Source organism: Micropterus salmoides, unplaced genomic scaffold (genome assembly GCF_014851395.1).
Source record: "Micropterus salmoides isolate LMB-PRFRI ecotype aquatic unplaced genomic scaffold, ASM1485139v1 Ms_hic_scaffold_16, whole genome shotgun sequence".
In the NCBI taxonomy this organism is placed as follows: domain Eukaryota; kingdom Metazoa; phylum Chordata; class Actinopteri; order Centrarchiformes; family Centrarchidae; genus Micropterus; species Micropterus salmoides.
In genome coordinates this window covers 2211168-2234023 of record NW_024040707.1, presented here as the reverse complement: position 1 = coordinate 2234023, position 22856 = coordinate 2211168, and the positions used below count along the sequence as shown (strand labels likewise).

General features: G+C 38.0%; 1 protein-coding gene across 7 annotated transcripts in view; it reads right to left on the bottom strand.

Annotated features, from left to right (window-relative positions):
* Window positions 1-7385: 7385 nt before the first annotated feature.
* itpr3 (inositol 1,4,5-trisphosphate receptor, type 3) overlaps window positions 7386-22856 on the bottom strand; it is a 155683-nt gene continuing 140212 nt past the window's right edge. For 2 of the 7 annotated variants that reach the window (XM_038721803.1, XM_038721804.1), the window contains 19 exons: window positions 22418-22577; window positions 20446-20633; window positions 19478-19678; window positions 19279-19389; window positions 18354-18449; window positions 18157-18258; window positions 17986-18069; window positions 17776-17886; window positions 16346-16538; window positions 14241-14360; window positions 13565-13740; window positions 13028-13192; window positions 12746-12935; window positions 11525-11623; window positions 11304-11422; window positions 10186-10351; window positions 9912-10072; window positions 9667-9828; window positions 7386-9190 (listed from right to left, as the gene is read on the bottom strand). In XM_038721803.1, coding sequence (XP_038577731.1) covers window positions 9074-9190; window positions 9667-9828; window positions 9912-10072; window positions 10186-10351; window positions 11304-11422; window positions 11525-11623; window positions 12746-12935; window positions 13028-13192; window positions 13565-13740; window positions 14241-14360; window positions 16346-16538; window positions 17776-17886; window positions 17986-18069; window positions 18157-18258; window positions 18354-18449; window positions 19279-19389; window positions 19478-19678; window positions 20446-20633; window positions 22418-22577 — 2721 coding nt within the window. In that variant the 3' untranslated portion in view covers window positions 7386-9073. The other 5 variants (XM_038721806.1, XM_038721805.1, XR_005444780.1 and 2 more) reach the window with 5 other exon arrangements.

Sequence of the window (22856 nt, the reverse complement as noted above, 5' to 3'; positions counted from 1 at the left end):
TACTACGACATACTATACTATGACTTCCTTGTCTTTGACATACTATACTACGACATACTATACTATGACTTCCTTGTCTTTGACATACTATACTATGACTTCCTTTACTATGACTTCCTTGTCTTTGACATACTATACTATGACTTCCTTTACTATGACTTCCTTTACTATGACATACTATACTACGACATACTATACTATGACTTTCTTTACTATGACGTACTATAATATGACTTCCGTTACTACGACATACTATACTATGACTTCCGTTACTACGACATACTATACTATGACTTCCTTTACTATGACATACTATACTATGACTTCCTTTACTATGACATACTATACTATGACTTCCTTTACTATGACATACTTTACTATGACTTCCGTTACTACGACATACTATACTATGACTTACTTTACTACGACATACTATACTATGACTTCCTTTTCTTTGACATACTATACTATGACTTCCTTTACTACGACATACTATACTATGACTTCCTTTTCTTATACATACTATACTATGACTTCCTTTACTATGACTTCCTTTTCTTTGACATACTATACTATGACTTACTTTACTACGACATACTATACTATGACTTCCTATTCTTTGACATACTATACTATGACTTCCTATTCTTTGACATACTATAATATGACTTCCTTTTCTTTGACATACTATACTATGACTTCCTTTACTACGACATACTATACTATGACTTCCTTTACTATGACTTCCTTTACTATGACATACTATAATATGACTTCCTTTTCTTTGACATACTATACTATGACTTCCTTTTCTTTGACATACTATAATATGACTTCCTTTTCTTTGACATACTATAATATGACTTCCTTTACTACGACATACTATACTATGACTTACTTTAATACGACATGCTATACTATGACTTACTTTAATACGACATACTATACTATGACTTACTTTAATACGACATACTATACTATGACTTACTTTAATACGACATACTATACTATGACTTCCTTTTCTTTGACATACTATACTATGACTTCCTTTTCTTTGACATACTATAATATGACTTCCTTTACTACGACATACTATACTATGACTTACTTTAATACGACATGCTATACTATGACTTACTTTACTACGACATACTATACTATGACTTCCTTTTCTTTGACATACTATAATATGACTTCCTTTTCTTTGACATACTATACTATGACTTCCTTTACTACGACATACTATACTATGACTTCCTTTTCTTTGACATACTATAATATGACTTCCTTTACTATGACATACTATACTATGACTTCCTTTACTACGACATGCTATACTATGACTTACTTTAATACGACATACTATACTATGACTTCCTTTACTACGACATACTATACTATGACTTCCTTTACTATGACTTCCTTTACTACGACATACTATACTATGACTTCCTTTACTGTGACTTCCTTTACTACGACATACTATACTATGACTTCCTTTACTGTGACTTCCTTTACTACGACATACTATACTATGACTTCCTTTACTGTGACTTCCTTTACTACGACATACTATACTATGACTTCCTTTACTATGACTTCCTTTACTACGACATACTATACTATGACTTCCTTTACTACGACATACTATACTATGACTTCCTTTACTGTGACTTCCTTTACTACGACATACTATACTATGACTTCCTTTACTACGACATACTATACTATGACTTCCTTTACTATGACATACTATACTATGACTTCCTTTACTATGACATACTATACTATGACTTCCTTTACTATGACTTCCTTTACTACGACATACTATACTATGACTTCCTTTACTATGACTTCCTTTACTACGACATACTATACTATGACTTAATTTAATACGACATGCTATACTATGACTTACTTTACTACGACATACTATACTATGACTTCCTTTTCTTTGACATACTATACTACGACATACTATACTATGACTTCCTTGTCTTTGACATACTATACTATGACTTCCTTTACTATGACTTCCTTTACTATGACATACTATACTATGACTTCCTTTACTATGACTTCCTTTTCTTTGACATACTATACTACGACATACTATACTATGACTTTCTTTACTATGACATACTATAATATGACTTCCTTTTCTTTGACATACTATACTATGACTTCCGTTACTACGACATACTATACTATGACTTCCTTTACTATGACATACTATACTATGACTTCCTTTACTATGACATACTATACTATGACTTCCTTTACTATGACATACTTTACTATGACTTCCGTTACTACGACATACTATACTATGACTTCCTTTACTATGACTTCCTTTACTATGACTTCCTTTTCTTTGACATACTATACTACGACTTCCTTTAGTATGACTTCCTTTACTATGACATACTATACTATGACTTCCTTTACTATGACTCCCTTTACTATGACTCCCTTTACTATGACTCCCTTTACTATGACTCCCTTTACTATGACTTCCTTTACTATGACTTCCTTTACTATGACTTCCTTTACTATGACTCCCTTTACTATGACTTCCTTTACTATGACTTCCTTTACTATAACTTCCTTTATTATGTGACATACTATACTATGACTTCCTTTACTATGTGACATACTATACTATGACTTCCTTTACTATTACATACTATACTATACTATGACTTCCTTTACTATGACATACTATACTATGACTTCCTTTACTATGACATACTATACTATGACTTACTTTACTATGACAGACTATACTTTGACTTCCTTTACTATGACATACTATACTATGACTTCCTTTACTATGACATACTATACTATGACTTCCTTTACTATGACTTCCTATACTATGACTTCCTTTACTATGACTTCCTTTACTATGACTTCCTTTACTACGACATACTATACTATGACTTCCTTTACTACGACATACTATACTATGACTTAATTTAATACGACATGCTATACTATGACTTACTTTACTACGACATACTATACTATGACTTCCTTTTCTTTGACATACTATACTACGACATACTATACTATGACTTCCTTGTCTTTGACATACTATACTATGACTTCCTTTACTATGACTTCCTTTACTATGACATACTATACTACGACATACTATACTATGACTTCCTTTTCTTTGACATACTATACTACGACATACTATACTATGACTTCCTTGTCTTTGACATACTATACTATGACTTCCTTTACTATGACTTCCGTTACTACGACATACTATACTATGACTTACTTTACTACGACATACTATACTATGACTTCCTTTTCTTTGACATACTATACTATGACTTCCTTTACTACGGCATACTATACTATGACTTCCTTTACTACGACATACTATACTATGACTTCCTTTTCTTATACATACTATACTATGACTTCCTTTACTATGACTTCCTTTACTATGACTTCCTTTTCTTTGACATACTATACTACGACTTCCTTTACTATGACTTCCTTTACTATGACATACTATACTATGACTTACTTTACAACGACATACTATACTATGACTTCCTTTTCTTTGACATACTATACTACGACTTCCTTTACTATGACTTCCTTTACTATGACATACTATACTATGACTTCCTTTTCTTTGACATACTATACTATGACTTCCTATTCTTTGACATACTATACTATGACTTCCTTTACTATGACTTCCTTTACTATGACATACTATAATATGACTTCCTTTTCTTTGACATACTATACTATGACTTCCTTTTCTTTGACATACTATAATATGACTTCCTTTTCTTTGACATACTATAATATGACTTCCTTTACTACGACATACTATACTATGACTTACTTTAATACGACATGCTATACTATGACTTACTTTAATACGACATACTATACTATGACTTACTTTAATACGACATACTATACTATGACTTCCTTTTCTTTGACATACTATAATATGACTTCCTTTTCTTTGACATACTATAATATGACTTCCTTTACTACGACATACTATACTATGACTTACTTTAATACGACATGCTATACTATGACTTACTTACTACGACATACTATACTATGACTTCCTTTTCTTTGACATACTATAATATGACTTCCTTTTCTTTGACATACTATACTATGACTTCCTTTACTACGACATACTATACTATGACTTCCTTTTCTTTGACATACTATACTATGACTTCCTTTACTACGACATACTATACTATGACTTCCTTTTCTTTGACATACTATGACTTCCTTTACTACGACATACTATACTATGACTTCCTTTACTACGACATACTATACTATGACTTCCTTTTCTTTGACATACTATACTATGACTTCCTTTACTACGACATACTATACTATGACTTCCTTTACTACGACATGCTATACTATGACTTACTTTAATACGACATACTATACTATGACTTCCTTTACTACGACATACTATACTATGACTTCCTTTACTATGACTTCCTTTACTACGACATACTATACTATGACTTCCTTTACTGTGACTTCCTTTACTACGACATACTATACTATGACTTCCTTTACTACGACATACTATACTATGACTTCCTTTACTATGACTTCCTTTACTACGACATACTATACTATGACTTCCTTTACTATGACTTACTTTAATACGACATACTATACTATGACTTCCTTTACTACGACATACTATACTATGACTTCCTTTACTATGACTTCCTTTACTACGACATACTATACTATGACTTCCTTTACTGTGACTTCCTTTACTACGACATACTATACTATGACTTCCTTTACTGTGACTTCCTTTACTACGACATACTATACTATGACTTCCTTTACTATGACTTCCTTTACTACGACATACTATACTATGACTTCCTTTACTGTGACTTCCTTTACTACGACATACTATACTATGACTTCCTTTACTACGACATACTATACTATGACTTCCTTTACTATGACATACTATACTATGACTTCCTTTACTATGACATACTATACTATGACTTCCTTTACTGTGACTTCCTTTACTACGACATACTATACTATGACTTCCTTTACTGTGACTTCCTTTACTACGACATACTATACTATGACTTCCTTTACTACGACATACTATACTATGACTTCCTTTACTATGACATACTATACTATGACTTCCTTTACTATGACTTCCTTTACTATGACATACTATACTATGACTTCCTTTTCTTTGACATACTATACTATGACTTCCTTTACTGTGACTTCCTTTACTACGACATACTATACTATGACTTCCTTTACTACGACATACTATACTATGACTTCCTTTACTATGACATACTATACTATGACTTCCTTTACTATGACATACTATACTATGACTTCCTTTACTGTGACTTCCTTTACTACGACATACTATACTATGACTTCCTTTACTGTGACTTCCTTTACTACGACATACTATACTATGACTTCCTTTACTACGACATACTATACTATGACTTCCTTTACTATGACATACTATACTATGACTTCCTTTACTATGACTTCCTTTACTACGACATACTATACTATGACTTCCTTTTCTTTGACATACTATACTATGACTTCCTTTACTATGACATACTATACTATGACTTCCTTTACTATGACTTCCTTTACTACGACATACTATACTATGACTTCCTTTTCTTTGACATACTATACTATGACTTCCTTTACTATGACATACTATACTATGACTTCCTTTACTACGACATACTATACTATGACTTCCTTTTCTTTGACATACTATATGACTTCCTTTTCTTTGACATACTATACTATGACTTCCTTTACTACGACATGCTATACTATGACTTCCTTTACTACGACATACTATACTATGACTTCCTTTACTACGACATACTATACTATGACTTCCTTTACTATGACTTCCTTTACTATGACTTCCTTTACTACGACATACTATACTATGACTTCCTTTACTATGACTTCCTTTACTACGACATACTATACTATGACTTCCTTTACTATGACTTCCTTTACTACGACATACTATACTATGACTTCCTTTACTACGACATACTATACTATGACTTAATTTAATACGACATGCTATACTATGACTTACTTTACTACGACATACTATACTATGACTTCCTTTACTATGACTTCCTTTACTACGACATACTATACTATGACTTAATTTAATACGACATACTATACTATGACTTCCTTTTCTTTGACATACTATACTATGACTTCCTTTTCTTTGACATACTATACTATGACTTACTTTACTACGACATGCTATACTATGACTTACTTTAATACGACATGCTATACTATGACTTCCTTTACTACGACATACTATACTATGACTTCCTTTTCTTTGACATACTATACTATGACTTCCTTTACTATGACTTCCTTTACTATGACTTCCTTTACTACGACATACTATACTATGACTTCCTTTTCTTTGACATACTATACTATGACTTCCTTTACTATGACTTCCTTTACTATGACTTCCTTTACTATGACTTCCTTTACTACGACATACTATACTATGACTTAATTTAATACGACATACTATACTATGACTTCCTTTTCTTTGACATACTATACTATGACTTACTTTAATACGACATGCTATACTATGATTTCCTTTACTACGACATACTATACTATGACTTACTTTAATACGACATGCTATACTATGACTTCCTTTACTACGACATACTATACTATGACTTCCTTTTCTTTGACATACTATACTATGACTTCCTTTACTATGACTTCCTTTATTACGACATACTATACTATGACTTCCTTTACTATGACTTCCTTTATTACGACATACTATACTATGACTTAATTTAATACGACATGCTATACTATGACTTCCTTTACTATGTCTTCCTTTACTACGACATACTATACTATGACTTAATTTAATACGACATGCTATACTATGACTTCCTTTACTATGACTTCCTTTACTATGACTTCCTTTACTATGACATACTATACTATGACATACTATACTATGACTTCCTTTTCTTTGACATACTATACTATGACTTCTTTTACTACGACATACTATTCTCTTCAGACTTTGATGAATAGAGGATTCCTTCTTTTCTTACAATCAGAACTATATATATATAATGAAATTAATCACATTCATGATTCCCAGAAGATTTTGGACTTTTTCCTTTTTTGTCTATTTTCACTCTCGTCACATCTGATTCGTCAGTTGTTGTTAACAAGATTTTGCTGTATAATTTTTTCATCCAGGAATTTGCAATCCTGAGATCATTCAAATTAAAACAATCCTCACAATATTTCTTCTTGGTATTTTATTTCAAGAATGCCAGCGGCACCTGGCTTTTAATTTTATTTTTTACAGATTAGAGTAAAACCACAAACTGTAAACAGTCATGACAGTGTAACTTTAAATAGACATGTGTAGATTTAACACATTTAACTGAAACCCCAACAAACCACATTGCAGAATTTCGAGAGTCAATGAAGTGACAGAACATGCATTTTGTTCTTCAAAGTAAAAGATTTTTTTTTTTTTTTTGAAGACGTGCGGTCTGCATTTCACCGCTCTCCTCCACCTCCTTCCCACTCTGTACCTGTCTGCTCTCATTGGGGGAAAAAAAACGTTGTTTTCTGTTCACAAACTTGCAGTTTTGCTAAAAGCAGCATAATCCAGTGTCTGTACTGAGCTAGTTACAGTGTTAAAAATAAAACAGGAGCTGCTATCTCCATAAATATACTACTATTAAACCACAATAACACAAATCTCTTCAACTACAATTTCCCACAGATTTACAATAAAAAAAACAAAAACACAAACTGCGTTAGACACACTTCACATTCAAACAAAGATCATAAGCAAGAAACGTTGCACGTCAGTCTCTATTTACATTTTCTTAAAATGACCAAAGTGAGTTGATGTCTGGTAATTCTGAGCATACACACATGCTTGATCACATTTTAGCATTTTTCTATGACACTGAAAAGAGCGTGACGGCTTGTAGTCCTCCAAACAGGAAGTCTGTGATCCTTCGATTTGGGTCAATAATGGTGCAGATTTTTGGTAATTATTTTGTTGAATCAAAAGTATGTTGATTTTCAATACATAGAAAAAAAACAGTGATTTCCATTGGTAATCTGATGCAGGAGCTCTGAGGTTTAGCAACTTCCAAGTTGAGCTAAAAAAAAACATAATTGTTTGACTCTATCGAGGCTTAATAGCTCGATCACAAATCTCCCATTTCAGTTCTGGCTACATCTCCACAAGTCCACAGTAATGGCACAAAGTGTATAAAGAAAGGGTTAATATTGCATCTCAAACACAGACACCGGGGACCAGAATGCTCCCCCAACCCTTGTAAGAGGGAAGAATCTGGACCAAATTGATCCAAACCTGTCCAGTAATCTGAGAAGATTCAACCAGAAAGCGTCAATAATATCCACAGCTAATTTTAGCTTTTACTAAAAACGTTAGCCGGCATACCAAGCCGATGTTAGCTGAACACAAAATCAATCAGATGGATCCGTCCCACATCTGAGGACCTCTACCATGGCGCTCAAAACGTGATTCACATTTCATCTCCAGCTCTGAATATGTTTGAAACATTTCTGGTCTGACACAAGATAAACATTTAAAACCAAGTGTCTTTATTGCACATGTATTTAACATATTTAAATGAATGAATAGATGAACTAAACTTAGCTCGGACACTAACAACATGTCTTAGTTCTACAGATTAATGGTGGTCCATCAGTGACTGCAGATCTAACTCTGATTCCTATCGTCTGGTTGATCCAAACAAAGACATTGTTCTTGTGATTTTAGAGCGGTACATTTGACCTGCATGTTTTCTTGCTATGTTCTAGTGTTTTTCTTTACAATGACTTTGTGAAAAATGTTCTCCTTTGGAACAGTCCTTCAGGACAGCTGTGATGTTTACAGATGAGGATCTTGTGCGTGTTCCATGTCTGCTGATCAGTAATCTAATCTCTATGGTTTGTACATCTGGTGGTTTCCTCCTGCAGCGCTGGGAGGCATCGATGTGCCAGCTCCTCCCTGGACGTCAACAAATCCCATCCTCTGCCTCCTCTTCCTCTGCTCCGTCATCTGCAGGAACACAGGAAGTGCAGTAAGTCTACGCTGTTTAAATTAAAGTTGTTTTAGTTTAATCAGCATCTATTACATTATAAAACAGGCAGCTAATTATAAATTCTGCATTATAATTATGAATTGTCACCTGCCTGCTGAATTTTTTTGTTTCCCTTTGTATAAATGAAGACTTTCCCACCATAAATTGGAGCAGAAAATGTCTCCAGAATGCAGGAAATTTAGTGTTTAATGTTTTCTGGGAGAGGGCCCCCAGACCCCCACTCATATTCCAACATTTAAAATTTCTGTATAGGCGGGGCAAGCCGTGTGTTTACCTGAGGTGTAGGCCTCTTGTGAGGAAGGTGCCAAGCATATTTAAAAGTTATCATAATAATGTTTGTGGTGATTAAAACTCGATGCCAGCTCAACGTCGTGATGACATGGACGATGGCATCGTCTATCGGCCCAACCCTAGTGCGTTTGTGTGTCAATACCTGCTCTTTCAGCTCCATCAGCTGAGTGGTCAGGGTCTGGACCACCTTCATTGTCGCTGCCAGTTTGTCCTGCAACATCCTCATCTCGTTCTGCTCCCCGTCGCCATCGGTTACCACCAGAGACATGGCCTGCATCCGCGGGAACCATTCCAAGTTGTTGTTCTGAAACAGAAGAAGTGTCTGTGTTTAGGCGGAGTGTTTGTGACTTCCAGTATTTAAATGATTCGTGTACGCAGATGTTTTACTTTGATCATGTGCGCGACGTAGCTCTCCGGTCCGGTGTAGTCCGTCTTGTTCTTCTCCCGAACCAGAACGATAAAGTACAGGTAGTTCCAGATGTTGTGCTCCAGCTTGATGTGCTCCTCGAACGACACCGTCTTGTTGTCAAACTTGTCTCTCTCCAGACCTGCAACGACACACAACGCTGGAAGTCAACGTTTTTGCAGGACACGTTTAAACGCCGACCCCACACGGGGACACGTTCCTGCTGTGAGCTCATTGACCCGCCAGACCACCCACCGCAGATGAAACACGTGGTCTTCAGGATCTCCTCCTTCTTCTGCTTCTCGCTCCTCAGGTCGGCGAACGTGTCGATGATGACGCCAAAGATCAGGTTCAGGACGATGATGATGACGATGAAGTAGAACAGCAGGTCGTACACCACGCGGGCCGGAAACAACGGCTCCTACACACATTATGAACAATCATTATACTGGATTATCATCACTGAGACATGAGTTTATGAGGTTTAATCTATTATATGCTGGTACAAATTTTACCATTAATATTATGATATTGTCATAACACATGGTGGCTGCGCTTTAATCTTGAGAAGCTGCAGAGCTGCAGTCTCTATTCATTGAACTTACACTGTAAATTTCTTGTTCTCTCTCTCGCTCGGCCTGTCATTCACCGGTCTTGTGCAAAGTGTAGCGTGCAAGTGTCGCAGTTCCTTGCGGGTCTATTTCAAGTAGCCGGCTATTTGAAAACGATAAAATATTCTCTGTGTGGTTCATCAACGGTGATAAATTATCCAAAAGTCCCGCGAGGTGCGAACAACTCGACGCAACACCAGTGAAGATGGAGCTCCGTCTCTTCAAGTGTTCCTCTTCCGCCGCCACACATTACGCCTACGCATGCGCACGCACGACCCAGGATTAGGGTTACAATTCTGGATTTAAAGTTTATTTACAGCATTAAATGTTTATTGTAATAGGCTGTATATTAACTTATTGGAATAAAACTGGTACTTCTATGTAAAATCAGACGTTGGGCACCCCCATATTGCCAAAATGGCGTGATCCTCGTTTCGCTGCGAAGCTTCGACTGTGAGATTGACAGTCGATCCAGGCTCTGCCCCCCAGCTCTCATCACTACAAACTGTATCAGCACTTCTAGTGTCTGGAGTTTGGGCCCACATCTCTGCTTTTCCTGTCTTGGCACTTGGCGATTCTGACACACCAAAACTTAAAGTTACAGATGAGTTACGAACTTTTGCCGTTTGATTGCAGGAAAGTAAAAAATCATGTGACTGTAGCTGCGTTTTTGGAATTTTAAAAAGCTGTTTCTAGTAAAACAAAGTTCGATAAATAGAGACAGAGGGGGGTTAGGGGATGAATGTAGAGAGGTTTGTTTACGTTCTTGGATGGTTTCCGGAGAACGTCTCCGACTCCTCCTCCGTTCCTCAGTCCGTGGTTCAACACTGTGACAATACACATCAACAGAGTGTCGCACGCTCGCTCTGAGCTGGGCTCCTCTGAAACACAAACACACACTTTGTCACTGCGGGTATTGAAAATAAGGGTTTACATCATCACAAACAGCCAGCTCTACTCACTGAAATAATCACGACTCTTACCTGCCTCTTCAGCGGCGCCTTCGGTCTCCGCGGTGCAGCTGACTCTGTCTGTAGAACACGACTTGAGGAAATCCTGCGAGGCTTCGCTCTGCTGGGGAGCTGAACAACAAAACACGCAGCCGGTGTTAACACATCTGGTGCTGACTGGACTTCAAACCAGCGGACTCGAGCTTCAGTGACAGAGTTCCTCAGCCTTTTCTGGATGCGTTCACAGACCGGAGTCTGTTTTGCGGGACAATAAAGACTGAGCTCTATTAACTGACAGCTGAAGTCCACTGGGTTTTATTTGTCAGGTCTGACAGCAGCTTCACTAAAGAAATGTGGGGATTATGCAACACTATATTAGAGCAGTCTACAGGTCGTCAGACAACTGTAACGTCAGATGGCACGCGAAAGTCGCAGGTGGAGCAACAGCACATTTTATTCACAAAGACAGTTTTAGCACATTTCATGATTTTGCAACAAAAGCGCCAACTAGTGGCTGATTGGCACCAACTTTTGCACAGACCCTCTGTGGGGAATGTAAAGGTACTGGCTTAAATTGCGTGTTAATTGGACTAATATGTAGATATGACATCACTTCCTGTTTTGACCATTTCGTTATAACCTGCGCATTTGTTTTCATGATCATGACGGTCTAAAAATTTCGTGCAGATCAGACTCACTGCCTGGGAGTTTGAAATGCACATTTGGGGGTGGCGATGGCGCAGTAGATAAGTCACATGCCTTTGGTGTGAGAGACCCGGGTTTGATTCCCCATCCACCAATGTCTCTCTGTCGCTTCAAGTCGCTCTTGGATAAAAGCGTCAGATAAATGTTAAATTTCACAATTTTGTGAAACAAATTATAGCAACAATGGGCGTGGTACATATCACCAGATGCAGCTACATTCGGGGAACGCGTGTAAATTAGGTATTTAAATATGCAACATAATATGTGGAAGTTAGGGGCCAAACCACATCTGAGCGCCCCTGGTACTGGGATCCACGCTTTGCATGTTTTTAACTTGAGCTGAACCAGGAAGTGCTTTATAGGCGATCAGTGACATCAGATTTAAAGGTGACCGGTGAAGAGAAGCTGAAACAGTTCTTCTAGTGTTTGTTAAAACTTGAGCAGCTGAAGGTTTTTAAACCCTGAAAACAGGCATGACTTTTACTCTACTGGAACTTTCTAACAAAAGGATTTACAGGATGAGTTCAGGAGTCAGCGGCGTGTCGTTACCTCCAGCGATCTGCAGCAGCGGGTCGACCTCCATGATGAAATCTTCCTTCAGGCAGAGGAAGCCGACGATGGAGAAGAGGTAGACGAGGATGAGAGCGAGCAGCGCCGTCAGCAGGATGGAGCGACCGTTGCGCGTCACGCTCTTGATCACGTTAAACAGAGTCTCCTCCCGGTAGATCAGGTCGAACAGCTGCAGGGAAATACAGCAGAAACAGAGATCATGGGTGGGAGCTACGGGGGACCTTGCTCCTTTTCTGGTTGTATGGTGGTGGTGGTGTTTACCAGGATGCTGTAGAAGAGCTCGTGGACAAACAGTCCCAGTGTGGAGGTCAGGACGTACGCCAGGTGGTACAGGAACTCCACATCCATCACCATGGCCTTGTATCCCATAATAAACGTCCCGTTGTTCCCAACAAAGCTCACTACAAACACCACCTTGTTGATCAGCTGGAGGTGAACAGGAAAAGAGCAGGTTAGCAGGTTGCTGGTGTTTTAACCAGAAGAGACAAAAACAAGAAACAATGTGATTTGAAATTAAGAGAACTTTAAAGGGTAACTAGGGGTAACATTTTTTTGTCTATGTAAGTAATTGGGATAACTTTTTTAAAAAATTGGTCCAGTATTGAGCGCAGAGGAGAAACAGGGCTGCAACGTTCCATTGATAAAAAATTTCATTTCATTTTACTTCACAGAACCTGGGAACTGCTGGTTTAAGGCTTGGTGTTCAAAACTACGTCAAAGCTTTCCCATAAGAGGTTTAGTGTTGATGAGTATGCCTCATATGCCCAGGGGGTAGATGGGTAATGTAGTGTTCCTTACATTGAGGGATCCCAGCAGTATGAGCGTGTTGCCGATGCCCAGGTGGTAGATGGATCTCAGTATCAGGGCGAGGGTGAGAGGCTGGAGGCCGTAACGCTGAGAGAACAAACCCAACACCGAAAGACCCATCAGGATCCAGAACAACATCAACAGCAGGGAGTCGTCAATCGCTCCCTCTGAGAGGAAGAGGAGGAGGAGGAGGAAGAGGAGGATGAGGAGGAGAGACTGAGTTAGTGTGAGCACTGAAAGGCTAGAGGTACAACTAGTTGTTGTAATAGAAATCTACATCGGAAGTTTAATGATCATATTCCTGCTGTAATGACCCCCAGCACACCCATTATGTCCCTTTGTATGGAAGTCTAAAGCTGCCAATATTAAAAAATCCTTTCATCAATAAATTTAATTCAGTTTCAGGTTTGAAAATGTACTGTCAAAAAAAAGAAAACTCCAATGTGTAGCCTACACTCAAACTGACTCGCAAACTGGACTTTTATATTTAAATTTTGTAAATAAAACTTTAATTCTTTATAACCACAGGATTCTCCTTTTTTGTTAAATCTGTCAAGGTCAACCATTAAAATAATTTTTTTTATTAAAAATAAACTAAAACCAGGACATAATTCAAACGCAAAAAATCCAATTTGCATTTTTATTTTCATGGTATTTACAACAGTACCTTGTCCTGAGTCATAGGGGTAGAAGAAGGCGATGATGAGGTTGATGAAGACGGCGAGGTTGAAGGAGATGGTTCCCCACAGAGACATCCTCCTGGAGAACCAGTACAACACCGGCATACCTGCAGCAAACCAAGGTTATTATCATTAATGAAAAATAAAATAAACAAACTAGGTGTAAAAAAACATTTTAATAAAAATTAAAGACGCTTTACAAAGAAACGCTAACTTTGCAAAAAAAACTAAAATGATGGAGTAAATGTCTTTAGTTTTCATCTTTGTCACTTTATTCCATAGGGCCTACATTAGCCTAGTATTTGGGGTGGATATGAAATCTACATTCTAGTTTCTTAGCTGTTCCAGTATTTAGTCCATGCCCCTCGCCCAGCATCATGGTGGTGAAAGTCATGAGAAAGCGGCCGATATTACAGAAAAAAAAAGACTAAACTAAATGAAACTAGTAAAAACTAAACTAAAACTAACTGGGGCTGGACCCAAATAATCGAATATGAGAATTAAAATTTTGAGTTTTTTTCCCCGCGCGCTTACAGCAGTGAGTGTAACGCTCCAGTTCACATCAAAGGGAAAACAAAATGAAGCCCTCAGCTGTGTGGGAGCACTTTAAACTGAGTGACTGAACTGATCTTAATTCATTACAGATTAAAAAAAATACAACAGCATACATTTTAAAATTAATCAGTAGCCTAAGGCGACAACGGTGGCAGTGGCGCAATGGATAAGTCACATGTCTTTGGTGTGAGAGACCCGGGTTCAATCCCCCATCCACCAATGTGTCCCTGAGCAAGACACTTAACCACTAGTTGCTCCAGAGGCGTGCGACCTCTGAAATGTATAGCAATTGTAAGTCGCTTTGGATAAAAGCGTCAGCTAAAATGTAAAACAAACTAACAACAACATAGTGAACACATTTAAATCATTGTATTAGGTTGGTTGAAGAAGAACATGCCGTAGGCTATAATAATAAAAGTTTAAAGTGATCACGCATAAAACACTTCAATAGCGCTCATCTCCTCTGACGCCCGTCCGTCTAATATATTCCCCTATTCTGCTCTGGACCTGCTCAGTTCAACCTCTGGACTCTCTGGAAGGTACAGTTCCAACCTGCTCTGCACAGCAACCACCAACCTGGTTCTTCCGCTTTTTTACGGCTCAATCTCCCGTCCCTTCAACCCCACAGTAAATATTCTTCTTTTATCTAACTCCTCATTCTCTTAGTCCTGCACCAGGGTCTACTAGCACAGTTAACAGCAAAGTCTGTCCCCCCCCACCTAAAACTAACTCTGAAACTAGTAAAAACTAAACTAAGCATTTTCAAATAATAAAAACTAACCAAAACTAGCAAACCCACTCTAAAAACTAATTAAAATTAAACTGAAATTGAAAACAAAGTCAAAACGAAATAACTATTGAAAAATGCAAAGCTACAATAACTTTGCATTTTTCAGTCGAAAATTAATTATCACGGTTTATTTATTATATTTATTTGGAGTTTAAAGGCTGATTTTTTTTCTACTGAGGGAAAGTTGAAGAAATCTGATGGTTAATTGTGGTTTAAACTCATCTTTATGGTCAACACTTGATGCCAAACAGTGGATCACTTCACAAATCTGATGTAGAACATTCAAAACAATTATGATAAAATCTTTTACAACACATATGCACGAGTAAAATTAAGTAAAAGCTTTTTTTCAGTCGCATATTCCCAATAACCATCTTAATAAAAAATTAAGTCTTAATTTATGATTCAAATGAATAAAATCAAACATTTACTGAATATTTATTTGTTATATTGTTATTGAAAAAATTATGTTGCGATAATTATTGTTTTATTGTCCAGCCCTACCTTAACCTATAATAATAATCTAATAAGAAAAATGATTTTTTTGCCGATTACATTTTGTGTGATCAATCGAAATGCAAAGTAACTAACGTTATAAAATAAATGTAGTGTAGTAAAAAATTTATTATTTGCCTCCGAGAGACGACGTATAAAGTATCAGAAAACGAAAACACTCATGTAAAAGTACTTAAGTTACTTCCCTCCACCGGTTTACCACTGTTACAGTGTAAAAATGTGTGTACTCACTCCTCAGCTTCTTCTGCCACTCCATCTCTCCGTGCAGGAAGGAGGTTTGTTCGAAGAAGTGCGTGACCTTTGACCCCTGCTCGTCCTGCTCGGTGGTGTTGAAGACTCTCGCCTTTGACTCCTCCGTCAGAAACTCACAGATGGGATGAACAGGAAACACGATCTGCTCCATGCTGCGGTCCTCGCGAACAATCTGAAGAGAGGGACGAGTATTTCAGTGTTATCAGCCACCTGGACCAGAACCACATGGAACCAGTACTTCTACAAGCTTATAGTAGTACTGTAGTAGTAGTAGTCTGCAGTATTAGTACACTAGCAGGGTGTAACAAGTTCACTAACAGCAGATACATACATATGTGTGTCTATCTGTTCCTTCTAAATGTTATTTAGTTTTCCTTTTTTATTTCTTCCTTTCCTTTTATTTAATTTGTTATATTTTATTGTTTTATTCTATTAAAATAAAAAAATAAAAAATTTGAACATTTGTTTCTACATTTTGTCTGCAGCGTGGAGGATCCTGGGCTGAAAAATGTCAAAGGTTCAGCTTTATTGACAACGTTTCATGAACAGCGACCTGTCTAATAGGACTAGTATTCGTGTTGTAATTTTATCAGTAGTTTTGGTATTGGTGCTTTATCTGTGCAGTCTGCTGGCTGTAGTACTGCAGTGGTACAGTAATAGTAGAACTTTTGCAGCATAAACAACAGAGTACACTTTAATTATTCTGCATCTTAAAATCATTTAGTTACGAATGATTTGATTTTTATTATATACTCTCACAAGACTGATTTGCTGTATACCGTAAAATTTCAATTAAAAGAGTCACAATTAGACCCCGGTCCCTTTTACTGGCCTGATCTGTTTGTTGTTGTTTTTTTGGGATGTATAAAACCTCACCTGCTTGAAGCAAGCTGCTTAGATTTTGCACACAAATATACATATTTAAACTTTTGTCACTCTGGACATTAGGGCTGACCCCGAATAGTCAAAAATTCGATAGGAGGAGCCTGATTTGTCAATCTCACAGTTGAACCTTCGCAGCGAAACAAGGATCACGCCATTTTGGCGATATGGAGGTGCTCAATGTCTGATTTTACATAGAACTACCGGTTTCCTCCCAGTAAGTTCTACAGCCTATTATGATGTAATTTCAACATATAATGCTGTAAGATTCGACTATAGGCAATCCTTGATCATTTTTATTTGATGTAAATCCTTAGTTGGGGAAAGCCCTAATGGACAGTCAATCGTTCGTTTCAGTTTACATAAAAGATGAACATTATTCATTCAGATTTACTGGCATGGCAAAGGAATTAAGGCCTGTCCCAAATACAGGCAGGGTGAGTTGTGATTTAAGCAAATAAAAGCCTGGGCTACTAACTGAATGTTATGGTAATGACAATGAAGTTGAACTGAAGTAGTAGTTGTACCTCTATCTGTGAAGTCAGCTGGTCGTAGTACTCCAGTGGGTCCTGTTCGACTACTGCAGCTGGAGCTGAGGACTTCAACATCTGGGACAGAGGACGGTTGTTCAGGTTCAGCTGCAGACAGAAAAACACAAACACCATAAAGTTGGACTTCTGCGGAACTGATCCAACATCACTGCCTCTGCAGGACGGACGGACGGACGGAGAGTTTACCATGGAGGAGATTCCCTCCTCTCCCTCTATGCTGTTCTTGGGAGGTTTCAGGAGGTTCTGCAGGACCTTGTTATGTCTGGCCAGCTGCAAACAAACAAGACAGAAACGTTATTTACAGAACTACATTATGAACTACTAGAGAACTACTATGAAGAGCTTGTGTTTAGTCACCTGCTGAGCCAGGATGTAGATGTTATGTCCCACCTCACGGGGGGAAACCTCCATCTCCTCACACTCACTGTCCTGTTGGTAGGCCTTCTTTATCACCTCCACCTGCACACACACACACAATTAAATCACATCTGAACACACATCATTCACTGCTAAAGAAAAAACTCGATGAACTGCCGATGAGAATCTGCTCTGACCAGCTCTCGTGGTCGGAGGTTGAACAGGATCCTCTCTGCGTTCTCGCTGTCATGACGACTCTCCATCAGAGCCAGCAGCAGCTTGGAGGCGTTGTCCTGGCAAACGGGAAGAAAACAGCAGCAGTCAAAGGACAGGCGTGACCCTGACAGGTCCCGTATGACCCCCGAACCAAACTTAAAATGTGTTGCTTTGACTTTAGATGAAAATCTGCAAGGCTGGTTCTTCCTGAAGTGAATTACGCGAGCTTTATTCTGATCTAGAGGCGTACTGCTAAGATGTTTACACTATGACTTTCTCTCACAATCACTACACAAACAAGCACTCAAAACACTAGATAGTGTTTTACTATGTTATGGTCATAGAAATGATTTCTCTATTTCTAGAGATGAAAGACGTTTCTAAACTGACAGTCCCTGACTGCAGTAGTGTGTCCTTGGTTCAGTCATGGGCAGTTAAGTGGAGGTTTCCACAGTCTGAATAAATATCCTGCTACACAAGTTCTTACATCGTACATTTGTGTCACCTTCTTTGCATAGAATAAAAGACTTAAAGACATCCTGGTTGAATCCTTTTTCATTTCAGAAGACTCACTGATATGATAAATTCCAGAAGACCCATCAAGCACAGTAACACGACGGCCAGCAGACCAGTTACCAGTCGTTTTTTAATCTGAAAAGAGGACTTTGGGCTTTGGACTGAGAGATTAAAAGACTCAGGAGACCTTTGCAGGTGTTTTGAGTTAATTAGATGATTAGAGCTCTTCTCAAGTCGACATTTCTGTATTTTAGATTCTTTGTTTTAATATTGTGATATATTTTGAGATACTGGAGTTTTGATTTCCATGAGTTGAAAGATATATATTGTATAGATGTAGATCTATATTTAAAAAGAAAACAACTGCCCTCGACAGGTAAACTAACGCACCTTTAGCTGGAGCACCATCTCCATCCGATAACGGCACAGAGGACTGATGTCATTCAGGATCAGGGCCGTGATGATGTCGATGCCGTTGGACTCGTGGGTCACAATACACGTCTGCAACACAAACACACACAGAGAGTGAACGTGCATGTCATTGATGAGTCCGGTGATAGACTTGTCCCTCATGGCTGCATCAGTCTACCTGGTTCTCCTGGCAGGGGCCCTGGCAGTACTCGGTGAGTGTCTCCAGGGTCTGAGTGATCAGGTGGACGTTTGATTCGTTGATGTAGAGGCCCAGCAGGCCCAGGCCTCCGGTGGTGCTACCACACATGATGTCCAGGAACTGCAGAGTCTCACACACCAAGTTATAGTTGGTCTTGTTGTTCTGGCAACGCAGGAAGTTCTGGAAAAACATACAGAAGTTAAGCTAACCTGTAGGTCCCTGTTTATTATTACAGTTAGAAGAAACTAACCTGTAGGTCCCTGTTTATTATTATCGTTAGAAGAAGCTAACCTGTAGGTCCTGGTTTATTATTACAGTTAGAAGAAGCTAACCTGTAGGTCCTGGTTTATTATTACAGTTAGAAGAAGCTAACCTGTAGGTCCTGGTTTATTATTACAGTTAGAAGAAGCTAACCTGTAGGTCCTGGTTTATTATTACTGTTAGAAGAAGCTAACCTGTAGGTCCCTGTTTATTATTATAAATAGAAGAAGCTAACCTGTAGGTCCTGGTTTATTATTACTGTTAGAAGAAGCTAACCTGTAGGTCCCTGTTTATTATTACAGTTAGAAGAAGCTAACCTGTAGGTTCTGGTTTATTATTACTGTTAGAAGAAGCTAACCTGTAGGCCCCTGTTTATTGTTAGAAATAGAAGAAGCTAACCTGTAGGTCCTGGTTTATTATTACAGTTAGAAGAAGCTAACCTGTAGGTCCTGGTTTATTATTACAGTTAGAAGAAGCTAACCTGTAGGTTCTGGTTTATTATTACAGTTAGAAGAAGCTAACCTGTAGGTCCTGGTTTATTATTACAGTTAGAAGAAGCTAACCTGTAGGTCCTGGTTTATTATTACTGTTAGAAGAAGCTAACCTGTAGGTCCTGGTTTATTATTACAGTTAGAAGAAGCTAACCTGTAGGTTCTGGTTTATTATTACTGTTAGAAGAAGCTAACCTGTAGGTCCTGGTTGTGGTTCTCACAGAGCAGCTGTAGGAACCTGAGGATTGGCTTCATGATGGTCACAGCTGGTCCCATCTCCATCTCCACCTCTCTCACCTCTGCCACTGGCTGGACAGTGGGGCCTGGTACTGGGGCGATGGACTGGCCCTGGACCATCAGAGGGTGACTTGTTCCAGGAAGTGCTAAAGTTGTAGAGGCAGATTTACAAAGAGGAAAAGTATGATGAGCCTCACTGAGGATTCAAACCTCTGAACTTAGTAAACACGTTCAAATACCCAAAAGGATCCTAAAATCAGTTCCTCAGGCTCGAAACAATAAGCTTATTGACTAAAGACGAAAACAAACCTGAGCTGACATCCCAATACCAAAGTATCGGAAAAACTTCCCAATTAGACGACTGTCCTTTATACTGACCTGGTGTGGCTGCACGTTTTGACAAATAAACACAGTCTCAGTTAGAAGCCTGGTCTGTTTTTTTATGGAAGTTATTTGAATTTATAAAAGATGCTTAGATCAAACATAAAAATATAACTGTTTAAACATTTGTCAGTATGGACATGCGATGCATCGTAAGCTCAGTGAGATTCTCTACAATTCAATCATGATTAAATCCAAGTTAAAATAACGACAGTAACCTTCGGCTTTCATCCTTTCTAACATAGTCTTTCGCTCTTCTAGGGTTCCTACTTTTTTCTAGAGATACTTTCCCAGGACATTTTCAGTTCAGAGGTCACTAATAGGCGGACCGCAGTCCGGGTCCAGACCCAGCCAATGTCCTCTCCGGACCCGGACCTACACCGTCCTTATAAATTAAATTTTAACTGTCTGCCTGAAGACCAATAACTGAATATCATTAAACAGTTAGCAGCCAGCAGAGACTAACATTTACCTTCGGGGGATAATGCAACAGACATTACTCTGAGTTTCAAGCTTGTGCTACCATGTGACATGACTCGGGGGTGTGTTCACAACGCTGCTGCAACAAAATGTTAAAAACTTTTTCCAGGACAACACAAGACTTTCCAGGACATTTAACTTGGTGTTTTCCATGACTGGAAAATTGATCAACTGTTTTCCAGGCTTTCAGGTTTTCAAGGGCGCGTGGGATCTCTCTCTCTCTCTCTCTCTCTCTCTCTCTGAGCTACATCAAAAGAATGATTCATAATTGATATGTAATCTAATAGCCTCATTTTTATACAAGTAATATTAATACTGGTTGAAATAAACAATTTGATAGCAGCTTATTTCACATCTTTCACATCACAGCAAGAGGTTTGTGGGCAAAGAATTAAAGGCCTGTTCCAAATAGAGGCAGCAGGAGTTCAGTGACTGAATCAAATAAAAGCCCAGCCTGTTAAGTTTTACCATAGATTTACTAAACAGACAAAAAGAAACTAAAACTCAAATTAAGCTGAATACAAATTTATGTTTAAAACTTAAAAATGTCTGAAGATGTCAATTCATATTCAGTTATGCTGGATGGATAACAATTATTTAATTTAATAATAAACTTTATTATATACAGTTACACGACTGCAAGGGGGTAACAAATTGAGAACAAAGTCAAAACATTAAGAGAAAAAAATTTATAACATTTGAGAATAAAGTTCCTCTGGAAATATTTTAATAAAAAAAACAATTGCATCTTTAGACTTGCAAAATTTGCTCTTTTAACTTTATTTAAATTTATTCTTGAAATATCATGACTTTCTCAAAATATAAAAATCTAATTTACTTTTCGTAGCTCCACTAATGCTGCCTTGTTATAAATGTTTATTATAAACCACTTTTAAAACTGAGGTTTACACACACAGCTGAAACATGCAGCACCAAAATAACAGCGGTAAGTAAAGTAAAACTCTCACCATTAATGGTAAAATGACGTCAAACAATAAAACAATCAAAAACAAACAGAATTTTAACTGTAATATCAGATTTATCAGGCAGGTTGTGAAGCGTCTCTCACCGTTCTCCAGCTCCTTCTCGTTGGCCTTGTGCGTCATCTCTCCCACGTTAACAGAAACCGTGGCTTTGATGTCCGTCTGGGCTTCTTTCATCCTGTCGTGCAGAACCTTAAAGAACTTCTCTGACTTGTTGTCGCCCATCATCAGTTTGTAGAAGGAGTTCTGCAGGAGAACGACAGGACGTCCAGGTTAAATCATTCTAACGTTCTCAGAGACGGCTCCTGCTGAAAGTCTGTATGGTGGGAGTTGAGAGTGTGGAGAACTGAACCGTTGTGTTTAAAGCGTCAGAAAACTACACATGAATGTTCCTTCCTTACGAAACAATCCCAACTGTTCACTCCTAACGGCTCACTCCAGAGCTCATTCGTCCTGGAGAAGGATCTGTTGGCATGCGAGCTCATTTGATCCAAACACTTCGGACTTCTCCATGTTGCCTTAAAC